The sequence below is a fragment of the Suricata suricatta genome, chromosome 12 (assembly GCF_006229205.1).
Source record: "Suricata suricatta isolate VVHF042 chromosome 12, meerkat_22Aug2017_6uvM2_HiC, whole genome shotgun sequence".
Lineage (NCBI taxonomy): Eukaryota > Metazoa > Chordata > Mammalia > Carnivora > Herpestidae > Suricata > Suricata suricatta.
In genome coordinates, this window is record NC_043711.1 from 24714311 (window position 1) to 24730126 (window position 15816).

Below are 15816 nucleotides of genomic sequence, written 5' to 3' on the forward strand. Positions count from 1 at the left end.
ATTTTATACAGACAAGGTCTTTACTGGGTGTATTTGAAGAAGATGCTACAGCTATTTCCAACTATATGAACCAGTTGTATCAAGCTATGCATCGGATTTATGATGCACAGGTAAAAAGCTTTTTTTTTTTTTTTAAATGACTTTAAGCCCATGAGGACAAAGATTGATAGGGTCTGTCTTGTTTACAGGTGCCTAACGCTATCCTGAGTTCATAGTAATAAATATTGTTTGAATGCATGAATGAACTTTTAAGTATTTTATATTACAGAGCTCACATTCCAGTTACCAGTGTATAGGTTGTAGCGCTACAGAAGAGGTGAAGATTAAGCATTTTCCTTTTTCCACCTAAACACAGAAAGAGCTTTCTTGAAACTCACCGATCATGATCTTTGCCTAGGGTTTATCTGAAAGCCCCATACTGTCACCAGTGTTTTCCCTAATCATGCTTTTAATCTTAAGGAACACTTCCCCCTTTTTGAGTAAAGGATTTGAAAGTAGTTTATCTTTAGTAAGAAGAATATAATAAAAATTAGATATAACTCTGGGTACTGGGAGATTAATTTAAAAAAGAGATGAGTACATTTAATTTGTTGAGCAGGCTTAAGATTCAAGGCTGTTTCTGTAACTCAATTATAAGCCTTAACAACAGCTTGGGTTCTGTGTTAAACTTTCTTTGGGATTAAGTAAGCACGTTTCTTTTTCTCCTTCTCAGTTTATCTCCTTACTGGACTCCTATTTTCTTTATGTACTAAAAAGTTGCTGTGATAGTTTTTTTTCCCTTTTGATAGGTCTTTCAAGATTTGATTTGACCACAGAGATTACTATGTAAAAGAAAAGTTACATTTGTCATTATGTTCATCACTGAAAAAAAAACTTCCGAAAGTATTTCCTTCATCTGGCTGTGTTGTTGTATTATATGACTAGGCTAACTACATTTTGATTGTATGTTATTAAATGCATTGGTCTAGTAACATCTAGAGAGAGGAATAGTCAGTCATTAATGTAGAATCTCTCAAGATTTTGCTAAGATTATATACAGGTTACTTCCAATTTGAGAAGTTTAACAGTATTAATGCATAGTTTTTATTAGCTAAAAAATAAAAAAGCATACACCTAGAACACTGCTGATTTCCTTGATGGTGTCTATTTATTTCATGGTTTGAGTTTCCTTTAAAAATGCTTTAATGGGGGCGCCTGGGTGGCTCAGTCAGTTAAGTGACTGACTTTGGCTCAGGTCATGATCTCATGTGGGTTCGAGCCCCACGTCAGCCTCTGTGCTGACCGCTCGGAGCCTGGAGCCTGCTTCGGATTCTGTGTCTCCCTCTCTCTCTGCCCCTCCCCTGTTCACACGCTCGCGCTCGCTCTCTCTCTCTCTCTCTCTCTCTCTCTCTCTCTGTCAAAATTAAATAAACATTAAAAAAAATTAAAATTCCATTAAAAAATGCTTTCATGGTGTTTTTCTTTCCAGTGATTTAATGAAGGGTTTAGAGAGCATGTTGTATAACATTTATCTTAAGTGATAGAAGTTGCTTAGGTATCTTTTACTAAAACTTTTTCGTAATCAGTAATATTGTGTTAATTAGAATGCTAATTTTTCCTACAGAATGAATTGAGTGCAGCAACACACCTGACTTCAAAACTCTTAAAAGAATATGAAAAACAGGTATGGTATTATGAAAATTTCTAAAGCATAATTTAGAATATGTAGTGAGGAGCACCTGGGTGGCTGAATTGGTTAAGCCGCCTACTCTTGGTTTCAGCTCAGGTCATGATCTCCTGGTTCGTGGGTTGGAGGTGTGCATCAGGCTTTGCACTGACAGTGCGGAGCCTGCTTGGGATTCTCTCTTTCTGCACCTTCCTTTCTTGCTTTCTCTCTCTGTTTCTTTAAATAAATAAACATTTAAAAAAATATTCAGCGATACAGTATCTGTATAGATAAATAGAATTTCTCATCAAGAATCCTAAGCTTTTTTGAATTTGCAGAAGGTAATTTTGATGTGCTACTGAAATTCTATTATAGCAATTATATCCAATTTTAATTAATTAGTGTTAAGTATTTTAATTGACCTCTCTTCTTTTTACAAACGAAGAAACAGGCTTGCTCAAGATTTTACAGCTGGTGATTGGAGGAATTGGGTTAAACACCAAATTTTGAACTCCTCATATGGTGTGCACTCCTGTGTACCATGTTAATTTTCTTAGCAAACATTTTAATTAATATTGACTAATTATATGAATTACACTATTTTATTAAGTGACATTTTTAAAGCTTATTCAAAATTTTAGAAGTGTTTTGAAGTTTCAGTTGATCCTTTAACAATATGGATTTGAATGCACAGGTCTTTTATTTATGGATTTTTTTTGACAAATACAGTATAGTAAATATATTTTTTCATATGATTTTTTTAAGATTATGAAAGTATAGTACATAATATGTGTAACATATAAAATACATGGCAATCAACTATTTATGTTACTGATAAGGCTTTTAGTCAGAAGTAGGCTGTTAAATTTGAGGGGAGTTAAAAGTTAAATGTGTTGGCACTTCTAACTCCCCCATTGTTTGAGGGTCAACTGGGATTTTTTTATGTTTGTTTATTTATTTTGAGAGAGAGTATGAGTGGAGAAGGGGCAGATAGAGGGAAAGAAAGAATCCCAAGCAGGCTCCTTGTTCAGTGTGGAGCCTGATGTGGGGCGAGATCATGACCTGAGCTGAAATCAAGAGTCGGATGCTTAACCGACTTAGCCAGTCAGGTGCCCTGGGTCAGCTGTTTTTAAAAATGTAAATTAAAGGGGTGTGTGGGTGGTTCAGTTGGTTGGGCATATGGGACTCTTGATTTTGGCTCAGGTCATGATCTTATGGTTTGTGAGATCGAGCCCTGCATCGAGCCCTTCTCCATATTAGTGCAGAGCCTGCTTGGGATTCTCTCTACCCTCTCTCTCTCTCTCTCTCAAAATAAAAAATGAACTTAAAAAAAGGTAAATTATGACATCATTCACAAAAGACATACAGAACAGGGCCTTTACTTCACCTGTGTTTCTCACTTTTCAGCGTTTTCCACTGGGGGGTGATGATGAAGTTATGAGCTCAACTTTGCAACAGTTTTCAAAAGTTATAGATGAGGTAAGTGCTTATTATATTTTGCTTGACTAAATGGTCTTACAATTAAGTTGCTCAGGTTGTTTAGTTTTTATTGGGAACTTGTATTATTATGATGATAGGAGCAAATCTCTATGATAAAAGTTTCCTATTTAAGGAAGGACCTTATTTCCATCTTAGTGACTGTCTCGTATCTTAGTGGCTTCCTCATAAAAATAGTACTTCGTCTGACTAAAATAAATTGTTTTCAAAGGATAAGCATATGGATGTGCTCTCTCCTCTCCTAGTCCATTGTCACATTCAGCCTTTCACTGTGTTATTTGATGTAGGCAGGGAGAGAAGAATTAAACTATGAACTGTAGGTAGGTTTTGGATCTTTTTTAGTGATTTGCTCTGATGACTGGTTAGAGAAATCTACCAGCTGATATTGGCTGTCTGGGGTGGAAGGATTCATAAACTGAATGGCAAAGTGTTGCTCGGAGGAAGAAGTGTGGTGAGAGCTGTCTGGGGAGTCTATAACTGTTCTCAGCTAGTGCAGTGAGGGTTCTTTTCACATGGAACATCAGAGTGCTGTCTTTTCTAGTCTATATGAAAAAGCAAGTTTTTGAAATATTTTAGTAACTCATTGTAGCAAAGTATTATCACAGGAGAGCAATATAGAAATATTTATAGGAAATGGAATATTTATATTGTGGCAAAATATACATAACATAAAATTTACCCTTGGTTACATTTATACATTCACAGTATTGTGTAACCATCACCACTGATGTGCCAGAACGTTTTCATCATCATCCCAAAGGAAACCCTGTGCCCATTAAGCAGTCATTCCCAACTCCCTCTTCCTTCAGCTCCTGACAACCGCAGATCTACCGCAGATCTACTTTCTATCTATATGGATTTGCCTGTTTTGGATATTTCATATAAATGGACTTACATAATTTGTGGATTTTTGTGTCTGTCTTCTTTCACTTAGCATAATGTTTTTAAGGTTTATCTGTGTTGCAGAATGTATCAGAATTTCCTTATTTAGGTGAATAAAATTCCATTTATGAACATACTACATTATATGTATCCATTCATAGTTGATGGACATTTGAATTATTTTCTACCTTTTGGCTAGTGGAAATAGTGCTATAGTGAGCATTTGCCTACACGTCTTTTGTTTTTGTTTTTGTTTTTGTTTTTTGGGCTTTTTCTTTTGAAGACTAGTTTTCAGTTCTTTTGGGTATATAATCAGGAGTGGGATTGCTGGCTTATATGGTAATTTTAAGTTTAGCGTTTTGAGGAACTGCCAAACTTTTCCCCACAACTTCTGCACACTTTTACACTCCCACCAGTAGTAGAGGGTTCCCGTTTCTGCACATCCTCACCAACACTTTTCACTTATATTTTTATTATAACCATCTAAGTGGGTATGAAGTGGTATTTCATTGTAGTGTTTATGTGCGTTTTCCTGGTGGCTAATGACATTCAGCATCTTTTTCTATGCTTCTTGGCCATTTGTATATCTTTGAAGAAATGTTTCTGGTATTCCCCACCCCCAATCCACAGGGGAAGCATTCCAAGACCAACACCCCCCGCCAGGGATGCCTGAAACCCTGGATAGTACTGAATCCTGTATGTTTTACTATATATACAAAAACGTGATAAAGATTTATTTATAAATTAGGCACAGCAAGTTTAACAGAATGAGAGAATAACTAATAATAGAATAGTATTATAACATCATACCATAATAAAAGTTGTGTGAATGTAGTATCTCTCTCAAAATATTGTTCTGTGTTCACCCTTCTTGTTATAATGTGAAATGATGAAATGCCTACACAACGAGATGAAGTGGGATGAATAGTGTAGGCATTGTGATCTAGTGTTAGGCTACTATTGGCCTTCTGACACTATGTCAGGAGGAGGATCATCTGCTTCAAAACTGCAGTTGACCTTGGGTAACAAATAGCATAAAGCAACACTATGGGTAAGGCAGGGGCACTGCTGTATTCAGACCTTTGCTCATTTTTAATTGGGTGGTTTATCTTTTGTTACCGAGACTTCTTTATTCTAGATACAAGTTCTTTATCAGGTATGTGATTGGCAAATATTTTCTCCTTTTCTAGAGGTTGTGATTTTATCTTGATAGTATCCTTTGCACAAACAGTAAAAAAAATTTTTTAATGTTAATTTATTTTTGAGAGAGAGCACGCAAGCAGGGGAGGGGCAGAGAGAGAGAGAGGGAGACACAGAATCAGAATCATTCTCCAGGCTCTGAGCTGTCAGCACAGAGCCTGATGCAGGGCTTGAACTCAAGAGCCTTTGAGTGGTAAGATCATGACCTGAGCCGAAGTCAGCTGCTTAACTGACTGAGCCACCCAAGTGTCCTTTCACAAAAATTTTTAATTTCAATTAAGTCCAATTTATATTTTCTTTTGTTGCTTTTGCTTTTGGTGTCATCCGAGAAGCAACCGCCAAATCCACGGTTATCCTGTGTTTTTCCTAGGAGTTTTAAATGGATTTCTTTTTTTTTTACTGTGTAATATTTTATAGTATGTCATGTCATTTTGCGTGTTCTCTTATATAAGATGGACAGCTTCTGTTTATTAGAATTTGTTTAATTTACATAACACTGGCTAAATATCTCTGTATAGTTATTTATTTGGCCTTTTTTTTCTTTCTTTTACTAGCTTAGCTCTTGTCATGCAGTACTTTCAACACAGCTTGCTGATGCCATGATGTTCCCCATTACGCAGTTTAAAGAAAGAGATCTGAAAGGTACTGACATCATGTTTATGTTTACTTTCATTCTGTCAGAAGATCAATACTTGCAAAGTGCATATTACTCTAAACCTTAACCATTTCTGACTATAGCTTGTACCACTTAAAAAATTTTTTTTTAATGTTTATTTTTGAGAGACAGGGAGAGACAGTGTGAGCAGGGGAGGGTCAGAGAGAGAGGGAGACACAGAATTGGAAGCAGCCTCCAGACTCTGAGCTAGCTGTCAGCACAGAGCCCGATGTGGGGCTCGAACCCATGAGCCATGAGATCATGACCTGAGCCGAAGCCGGAAGCTTAACCAACTGAGCCACCCAGGTGCCCCCAGCTTGTACCACTTTAATGTGTCACTGGATATTTGTAGGAGCTCCTGCTAGATGTTCAACTAGATACTGAATAATACTGATATGAATACACTTGTCACTTCCCTTGAGAAAGCCTAGAGAAGGAGATGAGTAAAACAGATAATTATGATACTCTGTCTCTTATCATTAAGGAATGAGCAAGGTACTGTGGGGGCTCAGAGGAGGGTGTCAAGAAGGCATCACCAAGAATGTGACCTGAGCATTGAACAGTGAAGAGGCATTTGCCAGGAGAAGAGAGTCATTGTTCTATTAGAGGGACTAGAAAGTATAAAGGTACGGGTTGTAGAAATATATGGCTTGTTTTGTGGGTGATGAGAACTTAGTATGGCAGTAACTTTGACTATGTTGGGGTGTGACAGGAGACAGATCTAGAAATAGATCATGCTAAAGATGTTGGATTTGAGTTTATAAGCAAAGAGAAGTCAGTGGAGGACTTTAAGAAGTGGACCCAATTCCTTTGGTTTTGGAGGATGGAATGGAGTAGATTTGATGTTGAGGAGAATGCATTAGGAAGTTGGGAGCTCAAGGAGGTGACAGTTGCACAGGCGGTGTGTTTATGGGCTACAGTAGTGGAAGGTAGGGGTGCTGGCACATCTGGCAACCCATGACTTCGTGGTTTGTGGTGGGTTTTTTCCCCCACTTCAGATTAGTAGGTGAAAACATGTGACTTTTATAGACTTGGCTCTGTTTTCTCTTAATTTACAGTCTCAGACAGTCATATAGAATTATTTATTGAAAATATAGGTAGAATTAAAACTGAACTAATCTATCAGTGGATGGTAAGGTATTTAAATTATGCATGAAATAAAAACATGTATTTTAGAGTCAGAGTTAATATTTATGGTGATGATCCCAAAGAATGATCATTTCCAATGTCAATAAACAAGTTCTTTTCTTAGTCTGAATATCATAACCTTGTTAATTATTCCTTGTTCCTCATTCAGCAGTTTTACTTATTAGAGTCAGTTTCAATAAATGAATTAAGGGACGCTTAGGTGGCTCAGTTGGTTGAAAGATCAACTCTTGATTTCAGCTCAGGTCACAATCTCAGGGTCATGGGATGGAGCCCTGCGTTGGGCTTCATGCTGAGTGTGGAGCCTGCTTCATATACTCTCTCCCCCTCTGCCCTTCTCCCTTGCTTGTGTGCGCGTGCTCGCTCTCTCTCGCTCGCTCTCTTTAAAAATAAATAAAGAATATGTTGCATGCTGGTACTAAGTCAGAATAATTTGCATATCTCAGATTTTGCAATGATTTTAAAATTTGTTTTTGTGTCATACTACTGATTTGTGGCAAGTAGATTTTCTGTTGGTGTAACTGTTAATAACAGTGAATGTTCCATAGGCTACTTGAAACACAGAATAACTTTTTCACTTTGAATGTTGAATTATGAAATGTTATTTGGAGTTTTAATTGTAGCCTAAATGGCAGTTACTGTTTTCTAAACAAAATTTAAGATATTTCACAAACATGCTAAATTGAAACTATTGAACTTTTCCAGAAATACTGACGTTAAAGGAGGTGTTTCAGATTGCTAGTAATGGTAAGTTTTGAATACTTTATACAGTTGGTTCTCACAGTGATATATTTCTTTATCAATACAAATCTGTGGCCATATTCTATGTAATAATTGAAAAAAAAGGAACCTAATTAAAAGTTTCAGTGAATATTATGTAAATCAGTGCTGTTATTTAAGTTGCACTGTTTGTGCTACAAGAAAAATTTAAAAGGAAACTAAATTAAATCTTGTGGTTTGCTATCTTAATAATACCTGAGGAATTGGTGTAATATTTACCCTTCCTTCTTTTCCTTTGTATTCCAAAATTGTCTTTAATGAGCATTTGCCATTTTTGTACTGAAAAATACTTTAAAAAACTTTTGGTGGAATACACTCTACCTGGAACTAAATATTTTGCCAATTAAGTAAGTAGAAACACATTTAATGGGAAAGTGTCTATGGGGAACATTTAAGTGGAGTGCTCATATGGTAGAGACTTCTTGCTTTAGTGCATTTGTTAGAAGATGCACATGTGAAAACCATTTAAAGCATTTATAAATTTTGTAAGGTACTGTAATGTTGTTAATAGTTCTTTCTGTTTTCCAGATCATGATGCTGCAATTAACAGATATAGCCGATTGTCAAAAAAAAGAGAAAATGATAAGGTGTGATACATACTTCTTTATTATCACAATTAGCAATTGTTTCATTAGATGGTCTAGTTTTTCCTGTTTAAAAATAGTAACCAGCAGTTACTTTGTATGTTTTGTTGTATTGCCCTTAGTTTATTCTTTCCTTATAGTTGTGTCAAAGCCTTCCTGATAATTATTGGACAATAATGATCTCTTTGAACAAACTATTTTTCTACTGACAAAATTTGCCAAGTAAACAGAACTATTCCAAAAATGCAGCTGATGCACAGTATATAACATTGCCTCCTTTTGCTTTGTGTTTTGATAATATTGCATGTGTCTTGTTTTTATTTGAATATGTATGTATTCAGAAGTGTCTTGTGAAATACAGTGGTTAAAAAGTTGAATTGTTTCATACATAATTGAATGAAATTCTGTTATGAGGACCTCGTCATTTACACGGAGTATGTATAGTTTTTGATACTTCTTCAGTGAGTGAAATCCAGAAATATTTCACTCTATTTCAGGAGATATGCATTTGAGTAAAGAACAAAGAGATTGTAAACAAGTTCATCTGGATGTTCCTTAAGATCATTTCTCTCTCAGGGCCTGATCCAGGGTTTGCTGAGTAGGGCTCCCCTAGATTGTTCGAGTGAGGTGATCTCTGCCCCTCGGAGATGGTGTCTGCAGCTATGGCTGCGACTCCCGGGGGGCACAGTGGTCACTTGTGGGAATCCACACTGGGTACGATTTACTGTGCAATACAGGGGACGTGTCACAGAAAGTTCAGTACAAAGAGCTTTCTATTTCTAATTTTAGGTCACTGATTATTGATGGTGCAAATATTCATAAAATATATACATTTTGAGTTCTACATTACCAGATAGTTAAAAGGTCTAGGTTAGAATTTTGTTGTATTTATATTGCTTCTGGCTGTTCCAGGTTTGTTGTTGTTATTCCAGGTCATTTTAAAAACATTCTTTTACCAACTTTGTTTTTTTTTTTTAAATTTCTGAGCACCTGCTATATGTTGGGTACCATGAGGTAAGCGTGTGAATAGGCTCCCCTCCTGTCCTCAGGGAGTGGATAGTACGCACTTTCGGAAGGCTTCCTGTGTGAAGGGAGGCAGCTGGACTAGAGGCCAGAGTAGGAGGAGGAGCAGAACGCATGAATTAACACTGAGTTAAATACTTAGCAAATAGAAGTCTTAAGATGCTGTGAGAGCACACGGAGAGCCTCAGTTAACTTTGGAGAATTGGGAAAGGCTATACTTTTAGGAGGTGCTGCTTACATTGAAGATGAGTGAAAAAGTCACTGGTTTGGGATTGGGGAGTGAGGGCATTCCTGGAGAAAAACAGCCTTCGCAGAAGCATACGGTGGAGTCCAGAGAATGTAAGGTTAAGAGTGCTCACTGGCTCAGACTGCATGAGAGCACATCTCAGCTTTGCTACTTATTGACTTTCAAGCCTTTATTTTTCTGGCAAAGATACTCAGTAGTTTTGACAATGAAATGGGATAATGCATGCAGGGTACCTGGCTTGTAGCAAGTTTTCATTAAGTTCTAGCAATAACTATTATGATAAGAGTGTGTGTCTGGAGCATAGGATGTATTTGGGGAGTTGTGGCAGAGATGACAAGAAAGAAGGAGTTTGGGGCCAGATTACTACTTCAGGGACTTTGAAAATTGAGTTGGAGGGAGTGGCCAGCCTCCTTAAAGGAATCCTACTTGAATGATTTTAAATGGGTAACGCCATGCAGTTGTGTTACAGGATAAAAATACTACTGGAAATGTAAAGGGGACGGGACTAGTGGGAACTCAATGAAAATGTACCAGAATAGTTTCCACAGCCTCAGCTAAGGTTGTTATGGAAAGTGGGGAGGAAGAAATACTTCTGGAAGATATTTTGTGAGTAGAATTGATAAGACTTATGGTAGGAAGAGGCATCGAAAATGAGTCCTATAATTCTTGGATTATGGGGTGGATCTTGGAATAATTAAGACAGCTAAGAAACAGAGGAACAGACTTGTGAGGAAGATACAATATTCAATTTCGTATGTCTCTAGCACATTTACATACACGTGCGCGCGCACACACACGTACACACATAAAGAGCCTAGATAGGGATATGCTTCTTTTGACACTTAGGAGAGTGAAGGGCGAGAGATAGAAATTTGGTATTGGGTATTTAATTAGATATTCTAAGGAAAGCAAGAAGAGAGAAGAACCTAATGCGTATTACATAATAAGTGCCCACTGGATGTTTGTTGTCTGAATGCAAGAACTTAATGGAGCACACATATTTTAAGTGTGGGTAAAGGAAAACAAGTACAAGAGAGAAGGAGCAGCGGAGGGAGAACCAGAAGAAGGGTAGTCTGTGAACTGACCGAGATCAAAGACTGATGGCTGAACTAATACCAAACCACCATTTGCCTTTCCTCTGTACGGTAGAGCTTTTCTGCCACACTTGGTTCCGTTATTGTAGCATACTTAGTTATGTGCAGAATTTGCTTTAAATGTGCATATTAAGATGGAGTCGTTGGTAGTAAGACAGGAAAATTAGCCAATATTGTATCTTAGAAAATAAAGAGGCACCATTGCTCGTAAGACACCTTTTTCTGTGGGTAGGCTTTTCCCTATAGCCTCTACTAAAGATAATTAGATATGATTACACAATTAGATAAATAATATTATTTTTAATGTTTTTACTCAAAGGTAAAGTATGAAGTAACAGAAGATGTCTACACATCCAGAAAAAAACAACACCAGACCATGATGCATTATTTTTGTGCATTAAATACTCTTCAGTACAAAAAGAAAATAGCATTGTTAGAGCCTCTACTTGGGTACATGCAAGCTCAGGTGAATACTGACTGTACTGTGTTTTGGATTATAACTGTTCTAAAAACTTTGTTGAGTTTGATATTCATGTTAAGCATAAGGGTATTACAAATTAAGGTCAAAATATTCTGTTTGGGTCTGTATTTTCAGAAGTCATTTAAAATATCAGAATGCTATTTTAAGGAAGTTAGAATGGTTTTTCTTACAGGTGAAGATTCCACATTATTTTGGGTAAATGAAACCACTTACCTCGTATTTAGGCCTTGCACATCACAGGTTGGGGACAGGGGACAGAAAGCTAAATGAATTCTGCAGTTACTCCTGCTGGAACTTCATTCACTCTTGCTTCAGAGTAGATTTGAAAGAGAGTGGGCAAGTTTGAGTTTGTCTCATGTTTCCTGCATACCTCCTGAGTTAAAAATAATAGATTGAAACTCCAAAGTGTCCCAGGAGGAGGCTAGAAAATTAAATTTGGGTAATATGAGATGGCACGTCCCTAAAAAGGGTTTACAGAAATTCAAATATTTCTTCAAATATGAGTGTTTATTATTCTTCAGCATAAAACTTATCTTTGTAGTAAACATAAGTTTATCCATATGACTTACTTAAAATGTTTTAAAATTTTCTGGTTTTTGTTTACCATATGCATATATTAATATATAAAAAGATGTATAGTGAAATTGAAGTCTGATTTCTACAGTGGCTCTAAGCCCAGTAGAAGTCATTGTAAACTAGTACACAAATGGAAATACTCCCTTGGTTTTTACCTTACCATGTGTCTTGGTGACTGTTTATATGATTCATTTTAAGTATTTTTTTGTATGTGTGTGTTTCTGTTCATCTGCCCATGTGCACACCCTCTTGCCTTAGATAAGTTTCTTTAAGATGGGTTCCGAAAATCTCAGTGAACAGCTGGAAGAATTCCTGGCTAATATTGGAACAAGTGTACAGAAGTAAGTATTTTCTTCCTTAAAATTGAAAGTGAAATTACAAGAATAATTTAACAGCTAAATGCTATAATCTAACAATATTTAGCATTTAATTTCCCGAGAGGCTATTTCCCTTACCATGGAAATGTGTCTCACATGCTTCTCGGTGTTTTTACCATCTTTCCCACAGAATCTGAACTCTGAATTTTATAACTGTGTCAGGCTGATGGTATTTTATTGATTCTAAACTAGGTTTTATGTCTGAATATATATAATAGTAATTATAATTACAAGTTAATTACCTTCCCAGTTATCTGAATTGTGGGGGATGGATGGGAATTACTATATAGATCTTGCTTTTCAAGCCATGATAGCTTAACCAAAGAGCAGTTCTAATCAGGCTCACAAGTCTGAGCAGCGAAGTGGTCAATCTGAGATCTGCAGGGAGATGAAAATGGTTGTTGTTTTAAAGACATAGGACAGAGAAGTTTGAAAATTCCTCCAAATTTAGGCCTTTAGTGTGGTAGTTTTTTAACTTAGTATTGCTGCTGTATTATTAACAGTCACATAAAACATAAAAAGTTGTTTCATAATGCATTCATGTTACTTTACCCACACCACTACTACCTTTAAGAAAATATACACAAAACAATGTTTAGATAAAGGTGATTGGTAAGGAGTTCTTTGTTGTGGTTTATGGTAAATAACATGTTTTCTGTTTTAGCGTTCGCAGAGAAATGGACAATGATGTAGAGACCATGCAGCAGACAATAGAGGATTTGGAAGTAGCCAGTGACCCCTTATATGTGCCTGACCCAGATCCCACAAAATTTCCTGTTAATCGAAACTTAACCCGGAAAGCTGGATATCTTAATGCTAGGAAGTAAGAGATCTACAGTTATTTTCGTATATTGTGTATCATCTAAGGTAATATCAACTGAATATAATATATAATTGATATCATCTGCTAAATTATTTTGATTTTACTAAAGGTTGAATATTTTTAGTTAGTGGTCTTAGGATGTTAGTGTTTTTGTCCGCTTTTTGACAGAGGGGGTACATAAATAATTTTCAGAAGTAAAATTCTGTTTAGGTATTTACTGAATAATTTAGAATTATTTAAAAATTTTTTCTTTGTTTTTGAGAGACATAGACAGTGCGAGCAGGGGAGGGTCAGAGAGAGAGGGAGACAGAATCTGAAGCAGGCTCCAGGCTCTGAGCTAGCTGTCAGCACAGAGCCCGATGTGGGACTCGAACCCACGAACTGTGAGATCATGACCTGAGCCGAAGCCAGACGCTTAACCGACTGAGCCACCCAGGCGCCCCAATTTAGAATTATTTAAAAAGCATAACCAGTTTAAGTTTAAATCTAGGATTACATGAATACTATTAAGTATCATTTTTATCATACTTTAAAATATATGTAATTATACCATCCGGTCAAATTTTAGTTTTTACGTAAAGGTAGGATAAAGCCAGTTAACCTTAGGAGCAAAATGAATTCTTTTCTTTTGATTTTTTTTCTCTTGAAAGTTGAACTGTAGTTTATGGAACATCATTACAACAGTTGCGGTTTGATAATTTTCAGCCTTGTTTTGGAAATACATGCACACACACACAAGATAATTGGCACACATAAGAATTTATTTTAGAGACTGACAAACTGCTATTTGTATTTTCTATGCACCTTGCAAAAATTGCAAGCTGATTTCTTTGTGATGTTTTATCTTGTGTCTGGCTTATGATGAGATTTCAGGTGTGTTGATACTGAAGAGTGAATGTACTTTCTTCATTTAGTAAAACAGGCTTGGTGTCATCTACCTGGGACAGACAGTTTTACTTCACGCAGGGCGGAAACTTAATGAGTCAGGCACGCGGGGATGTAGCAGGAGGCCTGGCCATGGACATAGACAACTGTTCAGTAATGGCTGTGGACTGTGAAGACAGGCGGTACTGTTTTCAGATCACTTCCTTTGATGGAAAAAAGTTAGTATTTTTTCCTACTATTAATAAAGTCTGTCATGTTTTGAACTACTGAAATGCATGATAATTCCTTGTTATTCAGACATTTATAGCTTTTTTGGGTTATTATATATTAAGATCATTTTCTTTTTAATCATGTAGAAATGAGTTGAATTTTCCTTTCTGACTTGGTTAAATGATGTCTTATTATTTTGAAGTTGTCAAAATGAGGTCATATGGTAAAAACCTGTGAGATTCCATGTTAGGATACTACTGTTCAATGAAAATTCTGTATGGTATGGGGAAGGCAGCACAAGTGAGTGGAAAGAGTCCTAACCTTGGGGTCAGAAAGTTCAAATTAGAAATCTACTTATCGTGTGGTCTTAGATAAGTTATACAACCTTTCTGAGCTCCATTTTTGTTTTTACATGTGAAATGAGGTGTGGGGTGGTCACAATTTACTTTGTAAATTGTTATGAAGAATAGAAATCTAACACATGTAATGTGCCTAATATGTAGAAAATGCAAGCACTGTCATTTTTATTTAATTTTTTATTAAAATTTTTTTTTAAATGTTTATTTTTGAGAGAGAGAGACAGAGTGTGAGTGGAGAAGGGGAAGATAGGGAGAGGGAGACACAGAATCCGAAGCTGGGTCCAGGCTCCAAGCTGTCAGCACAGAGCCTGATTTGGCTCTCAAACTCACAAACTGAGATCATGACCTGAGCCGAAGTTGGATGCTTAACTAACTGAGCAACCCAGGCACCCCACTAGTGGCATTTTTAAATGTTAAATTTCTGATTTAAATCACTGACTTAGTTCATTAATGTTTGTGCAGTTTTTAAAACTTCTGTTATCTTTGCATTAATTGAGAATCCATAGACTAGCCTTTAGAACAAATTTTTGAAAAACAAAAATGTATAGCAAGAGGAGTTTGAAAAAAAGCTATAATCTCACTAACTAGAAATAAGAATTAACTTTTTGGTCTGTTACCTTACAGTTTGTATTCTAACTACATTTTTTTAAAAGTTTATTTATTTTGAAATGGGGAGGGACAGAGAGAGGAGAGAGAGAGAAACCCATTCTCTGTGCTGAGAATGCAGAGCCTGAAATGGGGCTTGATCTCAGAAACCATGAGATCGTGACCTGAGCCAAAATCAAGAGTTAGACGCTTAGCTGAGTAAGCCATCCAGGCGCCCCTCTGATACATTTTTTTTTCTAATACAGTTTTAAAAAAATATTTGAGGAAATACTGTATATATATATACTTTGGATCTAAAAACATTTCACAATGGCTATGTTATAATCATCTAAGGATGTAAACCATAATCTAAAATTTTTCCTAGTGATGTTTAAATTATCTGCAGTTTTTTTCTACTTAAAATACTGTTTTTGATCTTTCTTACTATTCAGATTCAGCTTCTGAGTTTTTAGTCATTTTTTTCCTCTATCTGTATATTAAGATGCTATATAGTTCACTGTCTTATCAAGTGGTGGATTAATTTCATATTCCTTCTTTAAACATGTAATGAATATCAATTACTGTGTCATTTATCATGCTGGATGTTGGGAGTCCCTGTATTCATTTGTCAGAATTACCGAATTGTTAGTATGTTACTACAGGTACTTACTTTTCTGTTTTCTCAGTTTATTGCTAATAATGCTTAACCTGACTTCCCATTTCTCATTCCTAGTGTGATTCAAAATTAGTAATTTTTTTCTGTAACT

General features: G+C 36.2%; 1 protein-coding gene across 1 annotated transcript in view; it reads left to right on the plus strand.

Moving 5' to 3' along the window:
- Nucleotides 1-15816, plus strand: part of APPL1 (adaptor protein, phosphotyrosine interacting with PH domain and leucine zipper 1) — a 25931-nt gene continuing 10115 nt past the window's right edge. The window contains exons 1-10 of the mRNA XM_029916650.1: nucleotides 1-110; nucleotides 1604-1663; nucleotides 3053-3124; nucleotides 5779-5866; nucleotides 7731-7772; nucleotides 8334-8392; nucleotides 11073-11219; nucleotides 12069-12151; nucleotides 12852-13010; nucleotides 13925-14113. Of these exons, the coding sequence (XP_029772510.1) occupies nucleotides 66-110; nucleotides 1604-1663; nucleotides 3053-3124; nucleotides 5779-5866; nucleotides 7731-7772; nucleotides 8334-8392; nucleotides 11073-11219; nucleotides 12069-12151; nucleotides 12852-13010; nucleotides 13925-14113 (944 nt within the window). The 5' untranslated portion in view covers nucleotides 1-65. The remainder of the gene's footprint in view (nucleotides 111-1603; nucleotides 1664-3052; nucleotides 3125-5778; nucleotides 5867-7730; nucleotides 7773-8333; nucleotides 8393-11072; nucleotides 11220-12068; nucleotides 12152-12851; nucleotides 13011-13924; nucleotides 14114-15816) is intronic.